At 40.0% G+C, this 23974-nt stretch overlaps 1 protein-coding gene across 5 annotated transcripts in view; it reads right to left on the reverse strand.

The window, feature by feature from the left end:
- Positions 1-4388: 4388 nt before the first annotated feature.
- kiaa1549la (KIAA1549-like a) overlaps positions 4389-23974 on the reverse strand; it is a 118049-nt gene continuing 98463 nt past the window's right edge. For 3 of the 5 annotated variants that reach the window (XM_080304093.1, XM_026172778.2, XM_026172777.2), the window contains 10 exons: positions 23671-23795; positions 22719-22939; positions 20338-20470; positions 15543-15784; positions 15110-15275; positions 13097-13194; positions 10744-10889; positions 10511-10665; positions 10350-10410; positions 4389-7974 (listed from right to left, as the gene is read on the reverse strand). In XM_080304093.1, coding sequence (XP_080160219.1) covers positions 10381-10410; positions 10511-10665; positions 10744-10889; positions 13097-13194; positions 15110-15275; positions 15543-15784; positions 20338-20470; positions 22719-22939; positions 23671-23795 — 1316 coding nt within the window. In that variant the 3' untranslated portion in view covers positions 4389-7974; positions 10350-10380. Of the gene's footprint in view, positions 7975-10337; positions 10411-10510; positions 10666-10743; positions 10890-13096; positions 13195-15109; positions 15276-15542; positions 15785-20337; positions 20471-22718; positions 22940-23670; positions 23796-23974 lie in introns of all 5 variants that reach the window. The other 2 variants (XM_080304094.1, XM_080304092.1) reach the window with 2 other exon arrangements.

The following is a 23974-nucleotide window of genomic DNA, read 5'->3' on the forward strand; positions in this document are numbered from 1 at the left end:
AATAACTTAAAATGCATGCAGAATTTGATAAATCTGTTGGAAATGCAGTTATTATAATACATGTTGCGTTTTTACAGCTTCTTGCTCTTCCCCAAAGTAGAAAAAAAAAACATTTTTAACGTGGCGCTAATCACTATTTTTGTTAGAAATGAATTAAAATACAATGTGTAATGCAAAAGGCATTGCTTATGGTGGATTTTTAAAATATTTTTTTAGATTTCTTGGTTTTAATTTGCACCACAACTGCTCAAATCTAAAGATCCTTCATTAATCATATATTTTTCTCACACACTAGATTTCTATTTAAAGCTCTAATGAGCTGCATGTACACTAGCTGCAACAAGCAGCACACAGACGTTTGGCACTACTCTGTAAAACATTGGTGGAGTATTGAGGAGCTAATGAGCTACATATTTCTCTCAAACATTAAATGCACCTTAGAACACACATGCATCAACACTACAATGAGCGGGTGGAGGGAGGTTTGGAGTCTTCTCTCACCCCCATTCTCTGCGACCTGCTGGAGCGGGGGGGCTAGGAGGAGGAGTTGGCCGTCCGACTGCGGTCTGGAGGGTGGGGCCTCCCTGCTGCTGCGGAGTCGGGGCGGTCTGCCTCCCCCCACCGCAGGGAAAAGGGTAACACCACCTGGGACTGGGTGCAGTTCCCCCCTCCAGGGGCAAGGGTACCTAGACCCGGTTTGTAGAGTACGCTTGGGGAGTGTGATCGTGTGTACAGCGTCTCTTTATGTCTGTCTCCACGTTGGTTGAGTGTGGAGTAAGTGCATATGAGAGCATGAGGGTGGGAATGGATGTTTGTATATGTGTGTGCCTGTATGTCTGTGTCTATATGTCAGGTTGGGTGTCAGGCGCCACCTCTCTGGGGACATCTCAGGCCCTCCAAGGTTTGGAGGCCTATCTCCCCCTACCACCACTTCCCCTGCCAGTGGCGGACTCCCTCAGACATCGGTGCGTTGGTGGTTCTTTGTGTCCGGGGATGGGCGTCCAGGTACACACCAGCTCATTCCTTGGCGGCCGCATATCGGGGCCTGGAGCCTGGGGCTCGCTCGGGCCACTTCGGAGGTGGGGTGCCCCCGGCCTCTCGGCCTGGGGCTCGGTCACTCAGGCACGGCTGGCTGCCGGCGGAGCTCACGGGCGCGTCACTGCAACTCCCCCTGGCTTCTGCTCCGCGGCTGCTGAGTGAGCCCTCATCTGGGACTCTCCTCAGCTCTTTCCGGGACAGTGGCGCAGCTGCCCCTCTGTTGGTCTTCCTTGGTCTCTTGTGTTCTGGGGGCCTCTGGATGTCTGGAGTTTTGATCTCTTCCATACCTGCTTCATGCCCTGGAGGACGGGGCTGTGGCCCCCCCACACCCTCTAGCAGATCATTACATGAAGGAACCTTTAAAAAAAAAAAAACAAGCGCGTCCATGCTCACAGGTGTACACACGGGTGATCACACCCACAAACTACACCCTTTTTGGCTCCTACCTCAAAGCACACTGTGTTCTGTTGATCTTATGTGCTGCACAATAATGTTTAATATTTAATATTTACTGTCATATTCCCATATATCATTGTGATGTTGTTTATTCTATTACTCTTGTTCTCTTCTGCTTGTTTTCTTTTTTCTTTCTCAGCAGGTGACCCAGGTGATCGATATATGCATTTTCTTTTTCTTTTTTTTCCTGCCCGTTCTGTTGGTTTTTGTTTTTTGCCCTTCTCCCCCGTCCCTCTTCTCAGCTATTTCTCTTTCCCTCTTTCTTTCTCCCCTTCTTTCCCCCAGTCAAGTCTGTCCCATATTCAGTAAGTGAAAATAAAATGAACAATAAAAGGTGAATCAAATGGACCATTACGGCAAGGCTGGGATGGTCAATTTGGTAAAGTAAATCCGTTGGGCATCTTTCTTTGCCTTTAGACAACAATTCTGATGGCAAAAGAGCCAAACAGGACAGGCAAAACAAAAAAAAAAAACAAACAAAAAAAAAAACATTGGTGGAAACCAAAACCAAGCTAAAAGCGGGGGAGATGTTGGACTTAATTCATCAGATGAATAGAAAAAATGTATCTTATGTCAATTTGATCATAAGTTTCTGACGATCAAAGCGTAAATACATAAGTTTCCTCTTAGATAACTTTGTTAGATTATGCTGCTCAAGCTTCTTAGCTTAAACTTTATAATTCTTCTCAAACAGACATTTTCATGCATGTATATGCAAATAATTTTTTTTTTATGCATTTACGTGAAAAAGAATTCTAAGGATTTATTGTCAGGATATAGTGAAAAGCTATCTGGTCCTTGTCAGGTCTTAAAATTAGGCAAATATGACCTCATATGCTCTCCATCCATCCATTTTGTTCCACTTATCCGTGTGGGGTTGGGGGGTCAGCAGCATAAGAAAAGAAGCCTTGACCTCTCTCTCCCCAGATCCCTCCTCCAGCTTAAATGGGGGAACACCAAGGTGTTCTCAGACCAGTCAAAAGATATAATCACTCCAGTGTGTCCAGGATTTGCCCCGGGCCTCCTCCCTGTGGGACGTGCCCAGGACACCTTGCCCAAGAGGTGCCCTGGAGGCATCCTCATCAGATACCTCACCTCAACTGCGTCCTTTTCACCATACCCAGGATATGGTTACTGGTGCCCCGCCTTGGAGCCACAAGTCCAATGAAGGGACATGTGTGAAGTGTTCTGGCCATGCCCCACCACCCGCAGGAGGCGTCGTAGGAGTCGGGTGCAGCATGAGCTGGGTGAAGGGTGAAGGAGCTGGCAGCCCAAGCCCAGGCTACCAAGGCTGGAGATGGGAACATGGAAACGTATGACATATTACAATATATCATTATTTAACAAAGACTAACCTAAAATGCAAAAGCAGCGTGTGAGGAACTATGTACATTTTTTGTGCAACTATAGTAATTGAGAGGAAAAACATACAGCAGGCTGCTGATATTAAAATGCACATAACTGATCATCAGCAAGTGTAGGCACCTCTGAAAAAAGGTTTTGCCCATCAATAAGGGTTATACACCTATTTACAAACAATTTAAAGTTATTCTCCATATTCATCAGTAATGAGTGGGAAAACATAACAGTTACCAATCTCACCATGGTCAGTCCTCAGAGAAACTACAAAAAATCCAAGCTACATCTATGACTCTACAGGCCTCAGTTAGCATGTTAATTGTTAAAGTTCACAACAGTACAATTAGAAAAGGGTTGAACATGTATAAATGATTTGGAAGCATTGGCTGAAGAAAATCGCTTCTCTTTCAAAAGTAGATGACGGCTCAGTTTAGGTTTGCCAAGTTGCATCTGACCACATGAGTTCTGCACAGCTGACACCAAAGTGGAGATATTAGGCCAATGCTCAGTTAAAATAAAAAAGCTTAGAAATGTCAAAGGACATTGCAAAATGTAAAAAATGTAACCAGGAAAGATACAGATGAACAAAACTTGTATTTTTATAGCGAATGTTTGAAGCATAAGGTTGATTGTTGGAAGTCTGGGCCCTCTGTGCAAGCTTTTGTTCTTAGGTTGCATCCCGAGTGTAAGAGACTAGAAGATGAAAGGCAGGATTTGCAATCAAAGTATTCAAAGCTTTCTGAGGGATTAATGATATTTTAAATTGGATTAAATTAGTTAAAGTACAACTGCTGCATTTAGGAGCAACTTAAAGTCATTAATGTTTTCTTTTTACTGGCTACACAGAGATATTCTGTGTAGCCAGTAAAAAGATGGGAGAAAAAAAAAGCATCGATTACTTCTTCCAAGTGAGCTAGTAAAAGAAATGCCATTGATATCTGAGAATGTCCTGAAGTGATCAAAGATAGATACATTAACTTCTTGGGTAAAACTGGCCTGTCAGAAATATGTCGAGCCCAGAAAATATCTTGTTTAGACAGAAGAAAGAAGACTTTTCACTGAGTTATTCTTTTGATTCTTTTTTTGAACATCCCAAATCCAAATCAAAAGATTATTCCTTCAGGCTACAGTCAGGTAAGACAACAGGGGAGTTTGAACTGTGATCCAGGGCTGTGTGTTTTTTGCAGTTTACAAGCTGAAGTCTGCCGCAGAGACATCTCGTTCTAACTGAAAGCATGTGAAGGTCACTGACAGGCAGCTGTTTCGGTAACGCATCTTTCATCTCAAAAAGGATTCCCCGTGCATGTTTTATTCATTACCTAACTGCCTTACCTTAAAACACAAATAATTTCCTTATCTTTTGCAGGTATCTGCCAGCGGTAACAACACAAACACTATCTGACAGCTGACAACTTTTTCATAAGCTGGATAAAGATTAAACCTGTAACGTGTGTCTGCCTCCCTCTAGTGGTTTATACTGTTCATACACGGCAGCCCTGTTTCACTGCACACAAATACAAACAAAACACACAGGCTGAGAATTGTAATTTGTATTTATTGTTTAAATTCACCAAAAAGTTTTCTGCATAACTACATCCAACAGCATTCATGGTTGTCGTCACTGTGACCTCCTCAACACCCGAGTGACGATAGTATGACATCATCAGCGCCGCCAAGATGTCACAGCTTCATGACATGCCCTAAACGGCAGAAAAATACTACTGATAGTTAAGTCCGTCCCGGAGTCCGTCATCAATCAAAGCGTCTCGCCACTACCCGTGTAAAACACAAACATTGCACATCAACTTAGAGCATCGCATCAAGCCTCGCTTTTTACCCACCCACCCCTTTCTTTTGCATGGAGTCAAATGAAATGATAAAAGTGCGTCTGTACAGTGAGGATGAATTAAAATGTGATGGTTCCTGTTGTCATCCAGTAATGATACTGACAATTCAAAGCATTCCAAAACACACCGTGTGCTCCCACAATGCATCAGGACTTTCTTCTCACACCTTTGCTTTCCTATCGCTAAATATACACAACTAATATTCATCATGTGCAGGCCTGGATTTATGAAGCGGAGAGCTGTTAATAATCGTCTGTACTGGAAGAAAACCAGTCTGTACTGCTTGCTGCACACTTGGGTTTCATTTAGCAGATTGAGGCAAGACAGTACAGGACAAAACTGACGATTTTGGGATTGTGGGGTTATTTTTCTCTCATAGTAAAATCTTCAGATTATTGCAAAGAAAATGTCCAAAAACTTTGTTTCTTATTTTACAGGACAGTTAACTGATCCCTGTCTGTTACCTAAACTTTTAACAAAACATTTTCATGTTTTCAAGTTTTTTAAAGAGGCGTTTGCACACAAACTACTCACAGCTATTTTTAGCTGTCGACAAGGTTTAATGTTTTTTCTCTTTTGTGAAAAAGAAATATCCAAATCCAAATTTCCTTCTGGAAGAACAAAATGAAAGTGAAAAAGTTTTTTTGTTTTTTTTAATTCTGACTTCTCAGTAATCAACTTGGAAAGTTAATCCATCCACGTATTTGCCTGTAATGTCTTGCTTGAAGTCATAAATGTAAAGGAAGAGTTGTCTACGTGTCTGCAGACTACAAATGTCCCTTTCCCCTTTTTAGACATTTGTGTAAATTCCCTAAAATCTATCTCAGTCCATGACCATTTCAGTGGCTGAGATGTTGCTTTAAAGCCAGTCTATTTGTTTTTAGCCATGACTGTCAAAATGTAAGAATTCTAACTTTAAAAAAATATCAAAATCCTGCTATAAAGGGTTAATTTGTAAGACGTGTGTATTACCATGTAATATAAACTTCCTAAAGGTCCTGGGTTAGGAGTCTTCACTGTTAGTTACTGCTGAGCAAAAGTATTTCAAACTTCGTGTTAATTGTGCAGTTACACATTTGACATTTTTGCATTGATTCTGCTCTTTTCTTGTCACAAAAGTGCTTTCATCTTTAACTACCTACTATCCTGTCTTTACATTATTATATCTATACTATATCTCTCTGTCCTCTGTCTCCGACCCCCAACCATATCTCTCCCACTCACCCACCCGTGTCTAATATATTCTCATTTGGTATCATTTACTTTTTTGACATATCATTTATCTTTTATATCCACTCGATAAAGTTAATATATGGCTATAATCTCCTTTAATACCATCTAAATGATAAGGAGCTTTACGTACAGTGTGGTCACAGAATTCCAGTTTTCCTCAGTAAAAATGAGGCTAAATATATTCTAGACATTCCCCATAATAAAAAAAAAAAAATGCATTATTTCTATTATTATGGCTATCAACTTTTCTACTTAATGAATACTGCAATTACAGCGGTAAATTATCTTGCTGCACATCACTATAAACTCTCTTCTTCTTTCTTAATGTAATGATTTATGCATTGTGTTATGACATAATATGATACTGAAATGTGCGCCACCTTCAGAAAGTCAAGAAGTTACAACCTTCTTTCATCTGAAACCCAAACAGACTAAAACAAAGAAAAGAATGGCATCGTGATAATGTCAAGTTTCCCTCCCACACTACTTGCATAAATCTCTTCATTAAATCATCTGCTATATACAGTAATACATGTAATCGTTACATATACGGCTCGTCTGAGCCCGGCGAGTCTCTTGAACAGTACTAAACCATAGTCCGGCGACCAAATAATAATCCCTCGGCCTCAAAAGAACCAAAAGTCAAAGTTACAGTAGAATACAGTAGACACCTTTCAAATAAAAGAACTGTTTTTTTTCTAAGAATACTGGTGTGTTCACATAACTGTAAGAGACCTGAGTCAAACCACAACTGAAACCCCTTCAAAAGCAGCTCATACTAAGTATGTTTTTATCCAAGGTGCCTTTTGTGCCTTTCAAGAAACGGCATGTGACCAAAATCATGCTGAGCAGGATTTCGGTGAGTGTCTCTGACTCAGGTCTGTCTAATGTTTAGCAGACAAAAACGTCATAATCAGATGACTGACAGAACATAGTGACATACAGTAATTCTTGTTTTCATTGCTGAGTCGGATGAAGGAAAAAGGTAAACGAAGTAATTCTTTTTAAAAAGTACAGAAATGCCGTCATAACCACAGACAACTAAGCCACCGATTTCTCTGCTTCAAAGAATGTTATATTTTTTTTGCCTCGGAGTAACATTTTTTGTACAATAATCCATTGATAATAATCAATGCACAAAAGTAAAAGACAAAAGCACACAAATATCCAAAAACTGAAATAGAGACAGCTCAAGACAAGAGATTTTTTTTTTGTTCCTTTTTCCTTAGTTATTTTTTTTCACTCAAGTTTAAAATACACATATTAACCAGCTGTTGAGTTTTTACATAGGAATTTGGATTGATCAAAAAAACAAAAAGTTTTACACAGTTTTAAGTCAGTCCAGCTTTCCTGGCTTTACGGTGGACCTTAGGGGCAAGTCCACGATGGCCCAGTCCAGTCCAGTTCAGAAGAGGACTACTGGCAACGGCTGGGGCGCTACAGTACTGATAACGCAGCGCTGCCTGCCATCGTGTGCTGGGCAGATGGCAGTTACTCTACGATGATTGCTGGGCCACAGAACTTGTCACGCTGTACTGTAATCACCCTGTTCATCCACTCTGCATCTGTGTTGTTAGGCAGGGAGGCACAGCACAGCAGCTCAGCTCAGCAGTGTGAGGGGCCTCGGACTGTACAGTGGTGGTCACCACAGAAGAGGCAGTCTACATGGAGATAGTGACTATAGGCCCAGAGGGGCCAGCACAGGCCTGTGAGGCCGGGGGCTCAGAATACAGAAAGAGAAAATTATGGCTGAGCTTTTCATTGGCATAAGATCGAAGACGAGGTGAAGAGGGATTAGGGGGCAGAGGAGCTCTGGAGGATGTGAAATGCTTTGAGCTGCAGATGAAGTGGGCTGACAGAGGACAGACAGAGGGCAGGCAGAGGAGAGCTGTGGGAAAAGGTGAGGGCAGGGGGCGGGGGGGGTTCCACTGGTGATGAATGAATCATACAGGAGGAGCGCTGTGCCGGAGCCAAGGAGGGGTGATGAAGCTCCAAAGAGTTTTGAGTGTGAAGGAGGTCCTCTGCCCATCTGAAGAGACACCTGCACAAAACACAAAGACAGTGGCCACGCATGACAGACCTGCTACCACAGCACAAGTTACTGTATGTGATTATCTCTTTGTACATCAGGATGAAAGTCCAGAAACACCAGCAAAATCAGAGCAAAGCTTGATGTTAAAGCTATAAAAAAAGAGTTAGATTTTAACTTTTTTCTTTGTTTAGTAATTAACAGCAACATTAAAATCCCATCAGCCTTTTACTGCTGAAGAACAAAAACATAATAAAATAATAAAATGGAAAATCTCTAACTCTCAAACTTTAACAACTCCATTCGCTCATTCATCTGTTTCACTTTACAGTGCAACTGCTGCTTGATCTCATAATCACATCTACGGGCTTTTTCTACTCAAAAGAAAAGGCTGTAACTTTTAATTTTAAAGACTTGCTTTCTTTAAGGACAGCTTTACTCAAAACTGGATTATTATTTTATTATTTTAGTCATTTGGCACTATGTCTGTGTTCTGGGCCATACTGAGCCTTCCACATGCATAAGTGGAAAGCCTGAAGGCAGGAGGAGCAGCAACAGGACCCCCTCGTGGAACAGGAGTTATAAATAGATTGAATAGCTATTACAGTAGCGGGAGGTGGGTGGCAGAGCAGGCTGGAGTGGCAGCAGCAACTTTATCCAGTTTGAAGCAACTAAAAAGTCTCATTCAACATGAGTCTTGCCAAGAAGTTGCACAGTTGCTCAGCTGAATAAGATCAGCTGCCAGTGTTACTGACTGAGCTGCACTAGGAGGAGTCACAGGAGTCACCAACCCTATGCTCAATTTGTGGATCATCAAATAGCTATTTATCATTTAACTTGAAAGTATTTGCTAGCTATTTCTCTCAAATGTGTGTATTTTGAACTTAATAGTGTCACAGATAAAGTCTAACTATTTCCATATCAGCTTCATATATTTTACCCTGCACAAATTAAAAAACAAACAAACCCTGAAACGGTATTGGTCCAGGTACAGCACTGCATTGCTTTCTGAACACTACAGCAAACATTTGATCCTGTCAGCTTTTCGCCTGCAGGCTGGCATGCAGTCTGAACTCTGAAGCAGATAATGGTTTTGCTATCAAAGTAGAATTACCTGCCCAAGGCTGTTTGGCCAGGAAAACAACAGTCAACAAAGCAAAGCTTTTTTTTTTTAAACAGTATTTTGAAGGATTCACATGTTTTTTCATGAGATTTCTACTTTTTGTATATCTGGTAAATGGCCTTGATTTATACAGTGCCTTTCCTGTATTACTCATCTATTCAAAGCTCTTTGTCATGACACACTGAGATTCAGTCTATGAATATCTGCTTTGTCTACACACATACTAACACACCAATGACTCTATCTGGGGAATCTGCCGTTTAGTATTTTCCCCAAGTAAATTTCACCGCATAGACCAAGGAAACCATGGATTATCCAATTAGTGGAAGACCTGCCAGGCAACATATGCCCCTATTTACACACAAATCAAATAGTTAATCCTGATCACCATCTCTGGAGGTCTGCAACCTCAGGATCATCCTGAATTCTGCTCTCTCAAACTCATCACATACCAAATCCATTAAATCTCTTCTACCACCTGAAGAACGATTCCAGACTCTGACTTCTACTCTCAGACCCAGCAAGTAAAACCCTCATTCATGCCTTCATCACCTCCCGCCTGGTCTACTGCAGTGGTCTCTGCTTTCGTCTGCCTAACAAGCTGCAGTATGTTCAGAACTCAGCTGCCCGAGTTCTCACCTAAACTAAGTACGGGCAACATATCACCCCCAACCCTTATACACCTCCACTGGCTCCCAGTCAAGTCCCATATGTCCTATAAAATCCTTCTCCTCCCCTACACCCCATCTGGGTTCCTCAGTTAAAGGCCTACTCTCCATTTCCCACATCAAACCGTAGTCCTTCAGGGACAGAGCCTTCAGCGCTGCAGTGCTGCTCCCTGGAACAAGCTCCCCTGAGAGATTTGCAAAGCTCTGTCTCTGGAAATCTTCAAAAGCCAGTTGAAATGTCAACTCTTCAGTCAAATTTTGGCCTTCGACTCATTTTATGTCCAAATTAGTATGAGGTCTACAGTGAGACACTAAGCAATTCCATAATGCCACAATTATACTCTTATATTTAATTTTTTTTACCTTTAAGACATCAACAAAATAGTAACTAAATACAAAATATTTTCACTACAGATGCCAAAAATCCAAAATAAAATGGAAATATACGTTGAACTATAGATGGAATACAACATTTAACTTGTACAATAAACTAAAATCAGCTAAATCAAAGATGAAAAGGTAAACAAAATTCACCAAAGAACCACGACAGTATAAGACTGCAGTGCAGAGAAAAAGTGACCCACCGAGCTACTGACCGTTTCAAATCAGTGTCACAGTCGGACGACTTCAGCAGATGGTCTCGAGGTGACGTGAGTTCTGCGGGAAGAAGTGGGGGAAGTGCTTCACACACACTGAAACTTCCTGCAAAGTGTTCACAGCACATTGTGTACTTAAAAAAAGGAAAACAGTGTCTCACAGGTGTGTCGTTCCATTGCCGCGGCAGGTCTTCTGGTTCAGGTGGATAAGACATCCATGATGGACTCCGGTATGAGGATGGCGGTGACATGACGAAGTAGTCTGAGTAACCTGGGCGGTTGGCCGATATAGCGTAGACTGCTGTTATTGGGTTTCCTGTGAGATGTAAATAGATTTAGATTGAACGGAAATAACATATCAATAGAAATTCAGCGTCCTGTCAGTGTGTCGTACCTGAGTAGGTGCTGATGGACTGGTCAACAGTGACAGCAGGGAAGGGGGTCCTGGAGAGTGGCAGGTAGGGGGCACCATTGTGCTGCTGGGCCTGCAGCTCTGAGGCTTCTGACACGCGAGGCTTCAGACTAACATCAGGGGTGGAACTGTCAGTGGAGAGGAGAGGCAGAAATCAACCCGATGTACAGCAAACAGACACCTGCAAATAACAACTATAGCTTTTTGTGCCCACAGGACACAATTCAATAAAGCAGTTAAGAGAATCTGAAAACATTTGAAACCCGAGTTTAAAAGTTGTTGGCAGAAGAGCAAAAATAATAGCAACTGGAATCTGTTCAAGAGTTCAAGAGTGAGCAATAAAAGCAGTTTAAATTCAGTTGGAGTTAACAAATCAGAGACATCACTGACGCGTCACCACCAACAATATAACATAATAAACTGAGCATTAAAACTGAATATTATAATATGACAAAACCTTAAATAACATAATTTGGTCAAATCTCCCTTCCTTACTTTCTAACTATTTACCATTATTTATCAGATGCTGCATTTAGACTTAGCTGTCTGACACTTTAAATAATAAAAAAACAGAGTTGGCTGTGAGGCTTCAAAATGCAGTCATAAACCAATGGGTGATATGATGGCAGTTATGTCTCTCTTTTATATACAGTCCAAATTTCATCTGTATCAGTTTAAAGGTCAAATCTGCACCATTTGGAAAAAAAAAACAACCAAACAAATATTGATCTTTGTTAAACACGGTTTAACAAAGATACAGGAAACATGTTTGTAGAAATGGCTTGCAGCTTTAATTAAATATTATGGGAAAAGACATAGTTACACAACATAAAAAGATATAAAATCTTTAGTAATCTATAAAACAAGAATAAAGTCCATCAGACATCTTTTCATCTTAAGTCACATCAGACTGTGGTACTGATAGCAAGTTCAGAAAGTCCTGGTTTAAGTATACACTTCGAATGTTCTTCCCTGTGTCTGCATGGGAACTCTGGGCTTCCAAAGACTTCCGTGGGTTAGCCCTGCAACAGAACTAGTGACCTGTTTGGGGTATAACCTGCCTCTTGCCCTATGACAGCTTCTGGGGTGATGTTCATGCACAGTACAGAGGTTCCCAGACTTGTTTTCAACATCTGGCTGAAATTTCCAGGCATTCTGGGTCACTGCAGTGAAGGACACATGACCTCACGGATCATAAATCCCATCCTGTCACCTTGAGCCTTATTAGAGCTCTCCATGCAGTCATATTCTTTCTCCACCTCTGCACTGAAGCACCATCCTCTTCATCGTACAGACACGTGTTACAGTGCATGTTAACTACAGTAAAGAACCGGAGGACAGATGATGTCACTGGCACATCTCAGGACCATGATGCACTGTGCGCACTAATGCCTCACAGTGCATAGCAAAGAGGGATTAACGTGCTGCACTCTTTCTCCCTGGGAGCACAGTGGAGCTGATGTGTGACGAGCTGACTGATTAACCGCCATAATATGACCGTTTCTGGTTGTAATAAGCAAGAATAATGGTCACATACCCGTGGCCATATCTGAAAATTTAATTAGCAGTAATTAGAGAAGTCCAACTAAAAGCTGTCTCTGTCAAGCAGAACATTTTAAATATATATATATATAAATACATCTATATTTATATATAGAATTAATATATTTTTATTAGTAGATTGATTGTAAATTATAGTTTGTCTTTTTTTATTTTATTGCATAATTTTTTTTCCTGCCACTCTGCAGCACCTTCTTTTCCCACAAGTGTTAATTATTTATTTTGCCCACTAGATGGCGAGAGTGCTCCTCACTGCTAACCAACAGACTCAATCACTCTCTGCAGTGCTAAAGTGCCCAGCAACACAGTGCACACAGCAGCAGCATTCAAATGAAGAAGAATATTCAGTTCAAATGATGCAGACTAGCATATGGGCCTAAGAGAGAGAAGTGAGTGGCACAAACCGAGGGTGCACGTGGAGGGCACTCTTGAAATGACGCTGATTAAAATTCTGATACATTTTGTGTATTCTCCAGTGTACTCTCCACTATCTGTCTGATCCAGTGATTAGCCCCAGTGCTGCCATGTGACTGGCTGAGAACCAATCTCAGAGTACTTTTAAATGCCATATGTGAGCATTTCCTTCAAGTTTGATGTCTAAATATATTTATGGGCCACATGCTCAACACTGCATGTTTTTATCTTTCACTGAAGGGACTGAGTGTTTCTTGCTTTTATGTTTTTTTCTCCTTATTTTAGGCTTTAAAAATGTTTTCCCTTCCATATATGAAGTGCAATGTGTTTGACTGTTTGATTATATAAATGTGCCTAGTACCGTCGCAGTGAGGTCGCAGGTGGCGGTCCTGGTCTTGAGGGGATCAGTGGAGGTGGAGAACCAATGCCCATATCAGGAAGCTGGGTGAACCGGAAACCCTGCAGGAGCCACAAATGCAATTTAGAGATCTGTTCAGCTCAGTATGAACACAAAACAACCTTAATCCAAAGGGAAAAAGAAGAAATAAATAGGGTAAGGAAACCAGGGGATATCTGATCAGAGCGGAACAGAAAGATCAAATACAGATTCAGATTCAAGCAGCAACTTTATTTGTTGGAAGGCGTTCAGTCCTCAGTTTCTTTAATCATTCTCAAGGTTCTCCTTGCAGAGCAGCTGGTGACGGCACGCAGTTTGACTGTCCAAATTCTCGGTGTCAGTTTCTTGGTGCCAACATTTTAACTTTTGCATGCAGCCAGTTTAGCTGTTTAGTCATCTGGCAGATAATGCAATGTGACTTACACGAGTATAGATAATTACCCCACATGAGCAACTATTTACTACACATGCATGACCTTATCAAGCTCTTTGGGGATTTACGTATCTATTTGCTGGCATAATAAAGCTAAATATTAAACATTCTCATCCATTATGCAGAGTTTCTTTTTTATACTTCAAGTAGTTTAATGCATGTCGGAGAAAAATTACTGGAAGAAATTACTGTGTGTAAGGTGTCATCATTATCTTTGTAATGTAATCACTATCCATGTCTCCACTTTTCTGTTTGAGCATCTTTTGTGTGTAAACATTTCTTTCATTCATTTGTAGCTTTCAATTATTTATTTTGGGTTTTCAGACAGTATGTTTCTATGTTTTGGTTCAGTCTCATAGCTGAAGGCAGTGGACTTCACATTACTAACACATATTAGGCCTAATATGCCTATAACCAGAGGTTATTCAGGAAATAGTCACTTTAAGCTATTTGGGTGAATTGACCACTTAAGCACTCAAGAGGAAAGGTGCTACAGTGTACCTAAAGCCTGAGGTCCAGACAGGCACCCTGTTTACTCGTTTTATTCTAAATTATTCATTAATGTTGAGCCTAAATCTTTTTATTAATTTATTTATAATTGCCTGACTGGTGAAAATTCTTAACAACTTAAACCTATCTGCAATATGTTAGGTTGCTAGGTTGCCTGTGGCTGCATTTTGGTGGGTAATGGTTAGAAAAAAGTGAAGAATCTACTATATAAAGCTATGGGATCCAAAAATCAATATTCCAAATACTGTGAGCCTTCAAATCCTAACAGAAAAATACAAAAAATAAAACAAAAAATTCTGGCTTTCCAGGAATCAGACTTACTGAAGACTTTCTTACTTACTAAAATCAGAATATATTGATACCTGTCACAGAGGTAAGCAATCAACTCAAGCACTGTAGCTGCTAAACTATGACCATGTTTGTGATGAGTCACCTGCCTGAATTGGACAAAAGTACAGATATAGATTTTCCATAATATCCGATCCACCTATTTTACTGCTGTTTGCCTTGTGCATGAATGTGTTCAACTCTTCTTGCTTTGGAGATGCTCGTATGGATCCTGCTGCTGTTTGATGCTACTGGTACTTAATAAACTCAGGGGACAGACAGATAGTTTGAAGCAACAAAAACATCCCTAGGTCCTCTAATTAAAGTCAACACACATGAAAGGCCAGGTTAATTGCCACATGAAAGCTGAAATGTTCAGAGAGACTTGATCTTGTTTATGAGATCAAGTCACTGAGGATTGGTCATCCTTGGCGTGAGATTAGTTTGAGCTCTGTGAGAGTGTCAGAGTATTATCAAAAGGTAAAGTTCCTGAAATGCAAATTTCTTTAAAACTATTACACCCTGTTATTACCAGACCTTGATTCCAATTTTAGACAGGGCTATAAATGTGTTGGTTTTTATTGGAACTACTTTCTACTCAAAAATAGAACCTATTAAAAACAGATGGTGACAGTGAAGTTATTGGAAAGGCTGTTGGTAGCTTTAATTGTATTTTTCTAAGCCTTAATCTTCCTTTAAGTGCTTACTGGTTTGGGCAGGCTACACTGGTGCATGTCCTCATAGCCTATGCTTCTCTGCCTGCCTCCACAGGGGTGGTTCATGGTTCCGGGGGCACTGGTCACTCCGTCACTGTAGTGGCTGGTACTGGAAGGGTTGTAGGCGCTGTGAGCGTGGTGATGATGATGGCGATGGCTGAGAGAGGAAGAAAAAAAATGAAATAGAGTCAATTCACACACACCTACTGTCTCTTTATTTTTCTAGTCTTGCTCCAGTGCACACTGCATAGGCAAGCAGACATCAGATAAAACTGCTGTGATTTTGAGAAACAGCTTGGGAGTGGGATGTATGTGCTTTCAAAGTGCGTATCAGGGGACCTCTCTCTTTTCTTTCCCACACAGTACTGTAAATTATGCAGATGTTATAAAAGAAAAGAGTTTTCAGTGAAAAATAAAAACTTACTTGGTTGGAGGAGAAGGAGGGTCATGGTCCGGAGGTGCCAGGCTAAAAGCGTTGCCTAGCAACATATGCATCTGCGTACGGACCTCGTCAATGGACGGCTGGGAGCTGAGTGTGGAGGAGTCGGAGCCACGGTGAGCCTTCACCCCCAAGCTGCCGTTCCCAGTGCCAGTAGATCCACCTCCATAACCCAGAGAGCTCATCAGACGGTCCACGTTGGTCTCCTCAAAGGGTTCTGGTTCACCCTGTGGAGTGAACACACAAACATTTAGCAACCAGTACAAAAGCAGTTTATCAGCTTTTCCAATAAGTTTCGAGGACACAAACACCAAGGTCATGTGTCCACAGTTTAAAGCTCATAACATTCCTCCTTTCACTCCTGGCTTCCTTATAAACAAACCCAAAGTGATAAACATTCTGGTGCCGATGTTTTCATCAGTTATTGCAGAAGCAGTAAAACGAGCCACACTCACAAACATTTGTTTTTCGTGTTTTTCTCCTCTTATGTTGAGTGCTTTCATCAATCCTTGAGAAATGTAACTGTATAGTTATAACTGTATAGCACTAACTGTACAACTGGATGTTTTCAACTCAATCACATGGACATAGATATCGTTTCTTCTTGTTTTTGTTTTCTATCTTTTTATTTTTAGTCCTTTTTATTCCTGTCCCTATCCTATTTTCATAAAACATTTAAAACTAAAAAAAATATGACAGGAATTTCCATTATTCTGCTGTCTACAAAGCATAAAACAAGCATGAAATGAGTTTTCATGAGTCACGTGCAGTCAATGAACTGCTCCAGGTGGGTTATTCAGGGCAAACATTTTGATGCAGGAAAAGCACAGGTGGAATTTTTTACATTAAAGACCATTTTTACATGTGGACTCAACTCTTATTTAGGTTTCTGAAATCTTATTTTAAGAAACATCTGCTGTTAATAAAGGTCTAGATTCTGATGTGGTGTTAGAGCTGGTTTACCTCTTGCTCTCAATGCTGTTCTGGCACGTGCCAACAAGAACACAGGGTGCTTCTGTTGGTACGTGCCAATGCCCAGGAGGTAGATCCCTGGCTCCTTCAGTCTACATGTTGAAAATACTGCACCTGATTTATCCATGGCTGTGTGTGCATAAGTGGGTATAGAGGAATATCAATGGGTATTATGTTGCTTGTAGTAAAAAGTGCTATGAGTACTTAGAATAGAAAAACAGTCTGTCAGTAAAAGTCAGTGCATCTTGTGTGTAAATACTGTATGTGCAACTTCATCGCTTTGGAAATGCTGGTATGGATCCTGCTGATCTACCGCAGGTATTCAAACGGAGGAGTGAATGAAGTGAACTCAGTATGCATGAAATAGGTCCACATGTACCACAAAATGGCCAAAAAAATGCACAAGAAAGCACAAATTAGCTGTAATAGTGACAAAAACATTGTTTTGACTTTGTCCCCTTTGTGGAAAAAAGCTTGTTTAATATAGATATGTAACAAGTGGAATTATTTTTGGTATTTTGAGAACTTAAGACAGGCTTTAATTGAGAATTCAAGAAAAACCAATACCTGTTGCATTTCCTGCTCTAATTAGCTTCATACTGATAAGATTTCTTGCCCCTTCTTCGTGTTGCACCAGGGTCTAACTCTCCTTCCCCTGTGTACATTTGGTCTTTCTTTCCTCCTCTCTATCCAAGATTGTCTGTCTGCCACTAATCAAGTGTTCTGGTAATCTTTCCTTCTATTGGACCTCAATTTTCCTCTTAATTTTTTACCTTTTTTTACCCTTTAGTTTTGTTACCTCCACTGAAGTCAGCCTTCTTGATCTTTAGCCGCATCTTGGGAGTCTTCTCATTCACTCATATATATACAGGGACTGCACTAAATGTGTCATGCTGTAGTCAAAACCAGCGTAAGACTCGTTGCATTTAGAAGAGTGAGTTTCAGAAACGGCACCATCTTCAGTATCAGAATAATGCTAATAAGCAGGGATTGCATTTCGCTCTTAACAAGTACTGTAACATACATCTGGAAAATTTAGTTATATTTAAAAAGAATCAGTCCAGCACTGTTACCACATATCTCTGCTCTTTTCTGTTGTAACAAAAAGAAAAAAGAGAAAATCCTGATGCAGTTTCATCGTTTGTCTCTTCTCGACTCCTTGCCATGGAGTCGTGTACTAGTCAACAAAAAAAGTCTCACAGCTGTCATCTATTGATTTTTTTTTTCTTTCTAGAATTTTACTATTTTTCTTGTCCCTGGACACAGATTTCCTAGCGTTATTTTTATGTTCCTAAACACAAACCTGTCCAATCTCATATGGACGGATTTGCATCCATGTATATTGAATTAATATTTTGTGCTTTTAGAGCGAAAGATGCTCCACAATTACAGGAATGAATGGAGGAGTTGGTGGTGAAATGGATCCTCTCATTGCTTACACCAGAGACTACCAGGTATCCAAAGACCGTTTATTTGCTTGCTCATGTCCCCGTGCTGCAAGCACAAAATATAGTTCCCAACAAAGATAATCAGTTTCTTAGTCTTGATATAATGACAAAAAAAAAAAAAGGAGAATATTTCTCTGGTAACACAAGCAAATAAGTTATACTTTTATTTTAGTAATTCATTTGTGCTGTAGCAAAATCTTACAGTTGTGTCATTGTGCATTTAAAGGTTGTCATGGGAGACGAGATGGTTATTATATTGGGAAGGTATTCACACTTCATTTCATGCAAGGATGATAATAATTATTATAATTTTGAAGAAGCATCTTGAGGCTAATTACCCACATTATTGTGGAGCTGTAAAGTCCATTGAGAAGAAGAAAGATGGCGGTGCTGCAGCTCTAAAATTCGATTTTAGCCCAAACTCTCCAAGGAACATCAGGAGCAGCAAGACTGTTGCTGGTTTTGTGGTGGAGGAAATACTACAAGTATCAACTCACTATGCAGTAATGTAAGTCAGTAACTGCTGCGGACATATGCAAAGATAAATGGAAACAGTTGTTTTCTGGGAGCACAAAAATGTGGTTAAATGTAACAAATTAGTTTTTAATAGCAGTAAAAAAAAAATTTGACATTTAACAGGGTAAAGATCAGTATCAAATCTATATTTAATATTCTTTGCCTTTTTCCCAAATAGAACTGTATATCTAAATATATTTATTACCTTATAAAAATTGGCTTTTTTTTTTTTAGATTTTCAGATTAGCTCTACTGCAGCTATTTGTGACTATGCTGTGTTAAAACGTCACATAGGAAAAAAGACTTTCATCAGATAAATGTAAGACGTGTGTAACAGAAACTAAAATAACCCACTGTATCAGTTTTTAATTAAATTTTGCATTAATTAATTAGACTAACAGATGAATGAATGAATAACAAGACATTAAAACATAATCACATCACCACATCAGGATTCCATTAAAAGTTGGATAAAGAATATTATTAAATTATGACCTAACCATTGTACAAAACCACAGGAATAAATTCCACAAACCACATAAAAGCCACTCATAAATCCAAACATCGCTAATACCGCTTTAATATGTCTCAACCGTTCTAAAGCATGAAAACAAAAGTGATAAGGGATTCTGATCACATTGCTTTTCTGTCCTGTCTGCACACACACACGCTCATGCAGAAACACACCATGTTCTCCTTCCAAACCGTTTGGTGCAGGGGTGCCCAATCCCGGTCCTCGAGAGCTACCGTCCTGCAGCTTTTAGATGCATCCTTGTTCCCACACACCTGAATCAAATGAATGGCTTGTTATCAGGCCTTTGCCAAACATGATGGCATGCTGAAGAGTTTGCCATCATGTTTGGCAAAGGCCTGATAACAAGCCATTCATTTGCAGCTTTTAGATGCATCCCTACTCCAACACAGATCAAACCATCAAACCATCAAATCAAACCATTTGATTCAGCTGTGTTGGAGTAGGGATGCATCTAAAAGCTGCAGGATAGTAGCTCTCGAGGACCGGGATTGGGCAGCCCTGGTTTGGTGCATCCGAGGCTATTAACTGCTATCAAGTCTCCCATCTGAATCCATGAATAGGCTATAATCATATTCAGAGTCATTGACATTCAGGTAGGTAGCACGGTCGATGCTGTTACTATGGTGCGTCAGAGGAGCAGCATAAAGAGACTTCACTCACGATGCTCTACCTGTCCCCGTTTTATCTCCTCCTCTCTGACTTTTCACCCCTGTTGGCTACTGTAAAAATGAAGGAATTGTGCTCTAATCTTTTTGTCATTTTCTTCTTTTCTATCTAATTTATTTTTCTTCATCTCTGTGTAGGTTTATAAGGTTCATCAGAAGGTAATTTGTTAATCCACTGGGTCAGAGCTAAAAGCATCGGAGAGGAAAGGAAGGGAAGGATTAAAGTTAGAACGCTCTCAAGAGATTATTTTATTAGTGTGACGAAGTGGCAGCGCTTTACTTTCCTACAACTATCAAGTGACCCATTTCGTCATCGCTCTATGGCACTCAGTTGTTCTGATATTGGACCTGAGCTGCTATATTACAGCTCGTTACAGAATCAGACTTAAAAGCTTTGCTTTTTCTTACTACTCAGTAAGTTTATCTGAGTCCAGAGATTCAAAAAGATCTATCGGAAATCCTCCATCCTCAAGTCACAGACCTTGGTTAAGTCTGAACTCTTGGTTATAATACACAGGTTATATAGACCTATACTCACATATTACAATTTGGGTCAAGCTATAGTTTCTGGCTTTATTCTGGATCTGCTCTACTGACCCCATTCCTGGTTTACTGTTTCAGAAGGTTGTTGTCCAGTCACTTACATCATAGCCATTGTTGCGGATGCCCCTCCTGGATCTTTCCCTGAGCACCAGCAGGTCCATCTCCGTCTCTACTGGACTGGGGCTGCTCAGAGACTGCCGGCTCCAATATGTAGGCTCTCGTGGGTGAGAGTACCTGGTGGAAAGAAATACAACACCAGCCTAGTGTCATTACTACAATTACTCCTGATGGCACTGAGGTCCTTTTCCAGTCCTTTGACATCTATGTTTAGGGTAGTGTTATGACTGTTGTCGTAATTTTAATATTGGTGCATCCAGGGTGGACGGATTGTACTGATTGGCTAATGATCGGGAGGCAGCGCATAAGAAGACACCGCCAGGGACTGCCAGGTCATTCATCCTCGGCCCAACCCAACCGGCAGACCGTGTGTTCACTGTTTAACTATGTTGGTTTAATGTAGGAGCATGTAGGGGTGGACCGCCTTTTTGTTTGATTCGTTTTCTCCTGTTTTTGTTAGGTAGGGAGGAAAGTAATTGTCGTTTGGTTTAGTTCTTTTGACTAGGTAAGTTTTATTTACTCCTGAGATAGGCTACCTTTTGTTTGTTGTTTTGGCCTTGGGTTCACCCCGAAGTTATAATTTGCTCCCTTCCTCTGTTTTTAAATTCACTCATTGTAAATAAATCACTGTCACAAAGTGTTAATTGTGTGACGTGCTGCTTGGGGTTGGACGGGGATGGATCACCCTTTATGTTGTGGTCTAGCCGCACCTAGATGGGCTATAACAGTAGTTTGATGCAGTGTGAAATGAGAGCTTGATCTTCCATCATGAGGACTTTGTCACACTGCCCTGTATTGCTCTACTCTTATCTGAGTAAGAGGTCCTTGATAATCAGCATTAGTAAATACTCTTAAAATGGCCTGGTGTACCTCAAGGTTCCGTTCTGGTTCCCATTGTTTTTTGTATTGTATTTGCTATCACTAGGACATGAAGCTTCTCAATACTTGGGACCACGTCTTTGCACCTTGGCATCATGTTTAAAACTCAGCTAAACAACTTCTGTGTTATTTTTTATTCTTTGCTTAAATTTGACTCATCTGTGTGACCATAAACATACCAGCTTTTTAAAATTAAGATTTCTATGAATAAATGTCAGAAGCATAAGTCTGCCTCTTGCTTCGATCCATTGAACAATAACTTTAATTAATGTCTCCTTCCTGACTGACTTGTACACAGTTAGTTGCAAATCCTAAACTCTGGAACTGCCTCCCTCTCCCAATAAGGTCGTCAACTTCTACTAACAGTATTCAAATACCAGTACTTACCGTACTATTAGTAAAGAGCCAGTTAGTTACTAGAAGCTAGTGGTTATAGCGATTAAGCTAAAAATGTTAGCTTGCCAGTATGGACGTTTTTTACCTGATACACATACTCTGAAAAAGGAAAAGGCCTAAAATGAAGATAAATAAATTCACAAAAGTAAATAAGATCAACTCTTTTCAGTCTTGGTAACCCTTTTGTGACATGATGGTCAACATAAGATTAATAGCTGCATGTACAGAGTCACCAGTTAAATCTAATAAAAACTGCTGTACAGGTATGTTGGCATTGAAAAAAAAGTTAAAATTTTAAAAGTTTTAAAAGCTTTTTTTTCCCCCTCCTCCATAAGTCAATAAGTTATACTTTTTCCAGCCTGTTTGCAGTTATGGAATTCACCCATATATTTTAATTAAACTATTTGAGTGTCATTTGTTTTTCTGGTAAGATTCACTGAAAGGAGTTAACGAAAAATATTATAGAAGTGTTTTTGTCATATTCAAAACAATTCTTTTGTATTCTTTTGATTTGCTTAAAATGACCTAAATTCTTCTAAATCTGAATGGTTTTTGGTAGAAGTTTGAAGTTGCTGAAGTGCTGAAGTTTAAGTTTCAGAAGGCAATAAAAGCTTTTCTTTGTCTGATGTCAAAGGATTTGTGAAATGTCCTCAGGCTGAATGTATTAAACTTAGTGACAAAAACAAGCAAAACCGACACTCTGTCAGTGTGACCTGTGAAATAATAATATGCTGACCTAATCTCACCCCTCTCTATTCACTCACTTGTTACGTGTTGCTTAGCAACTATGCTTTACAGCTACAGCATCACATTAAGTTTATATTTCCAGATGAAAAAAAATGGATTTAGCCTTTATTGTTCATCATTGTAGTAGTTTAACACTTGAACATTCATTATTTAAATGGCATGAAACAAAAATTTCATGTGTAAGAACTGTAATTTCATAATAAGGTCTAATCCTCGTAATACATATTTTGTGATTGGTCATTGAGATTTATTTCACTTTCTGCAGCAAATCAAGTCAGTGATAAGACAAACATTTAATTATATTCCAAAATATGCATATTTAATTATATTTATATTACAATACCTCTTGTGACACCCTGCAAAGGACGCCCTCTTTTCCTCGGCAGTCATTGGCTCTTTCACCGCGCTGTCGTGCCGGCTGTGCCTCGTGTCACGGTGGCTATAACCGTGGCTTCCAGTCTCGGAGAGCGAGAATTCTCCGTAGCCTTTCCTCCGGGCCTTCTGACGCAGTTTGTTCCTGTAGTGCTCAATGTCGGACTTCTGTTTAAGCCCACTATGGTTAGCCTGCAAATTCAAGTAATCAAATTATTATTATTTTATATATATATATATATGTATATATATATATATATATATATATATATATATATATACATACACACACACACACACACAATTGTTATTTTTACGGTTTTGGCCTCTTTTTAGTACTCACATCCAGATATTCAGACTATGAAACACACTCTAATCATGGGGTTTTCTAGTCTTATGTTAATAGACTGAGGGTGGATTTATCATGAGCCTGTGTGTTGCTGTTTGAGCTGCAGCAAGGTGCAGACAGGTTGAGGCAGAATAAGAATGAGATGTGATGGGCTGACTGAGAGATTAGAGAGAGACAGAGGAATAGTGTTTGTAGCAACAACAGCTATATTCAGTAACAGTACAATTTGTCCCAGAGGAGATGTTATGTTACTACTACTATGGTGGAGGAGGGGTAGTATAACAGAATGGAAAAGCATCTTTCTGAGTTGATGCACCTAAAGAGCTTGATAAACTACTTCTTCAATACCACCCATTAATATTTGTTCAATCAATTGAGTTGATTGATATCAATTTGGATGCAGTCCAACATCATCAATCGTTTAAACAATGGGAGACGAAACGTGGTTACCAAATGCTGCACTTGTCTGTGTGACTCATGGTGTCCTACTTTTTACTCTGCCCTATTCTGTCACCACTTCCGAGTCCAGGAAAGCTTTGAAGACATGCGTGTAAATGTTTGTTTGCCAACTCACGTCCCCATTGACAACCACAGAATCTTGGCTGTGAGAAGAGGAAGAGGGATACGAGTAGGTTGGCTGGGCTGTCATGGGCTTGATAGTGATGAGACGCAGAGAGCCTGTATGGTCTTCATAGGGATCTGGAAAGACAAGAAAGCACACAACTTGGTAATAAGCAAGAGTACCAGTTCTCAAGGTAGAATAAATCAAAAATCAGTATTAACAGATGGATACAGAGGTTTACTAATGGAGCTACTTTTCATTTCTCGCATACTGTAAGCTTTATATTAAGCTTGGGTGGACTATTTTTGAACCAATG

This window comes from Astatotilapia calliptera, chromosome 7, assembly GCF_964374335.1.
Source record: "Astatotilapia calliptera chromosome 7, fAstCal68.1, whole genome shotgun sequence".
In the NCBI taxonomy this organism is placed as follows: Eukaryota; Metazoa; Chordata; class Actinopteri; order Cichliformes; family Cichlidae; genus Astatotilapia; species Astatotilapia calliptera.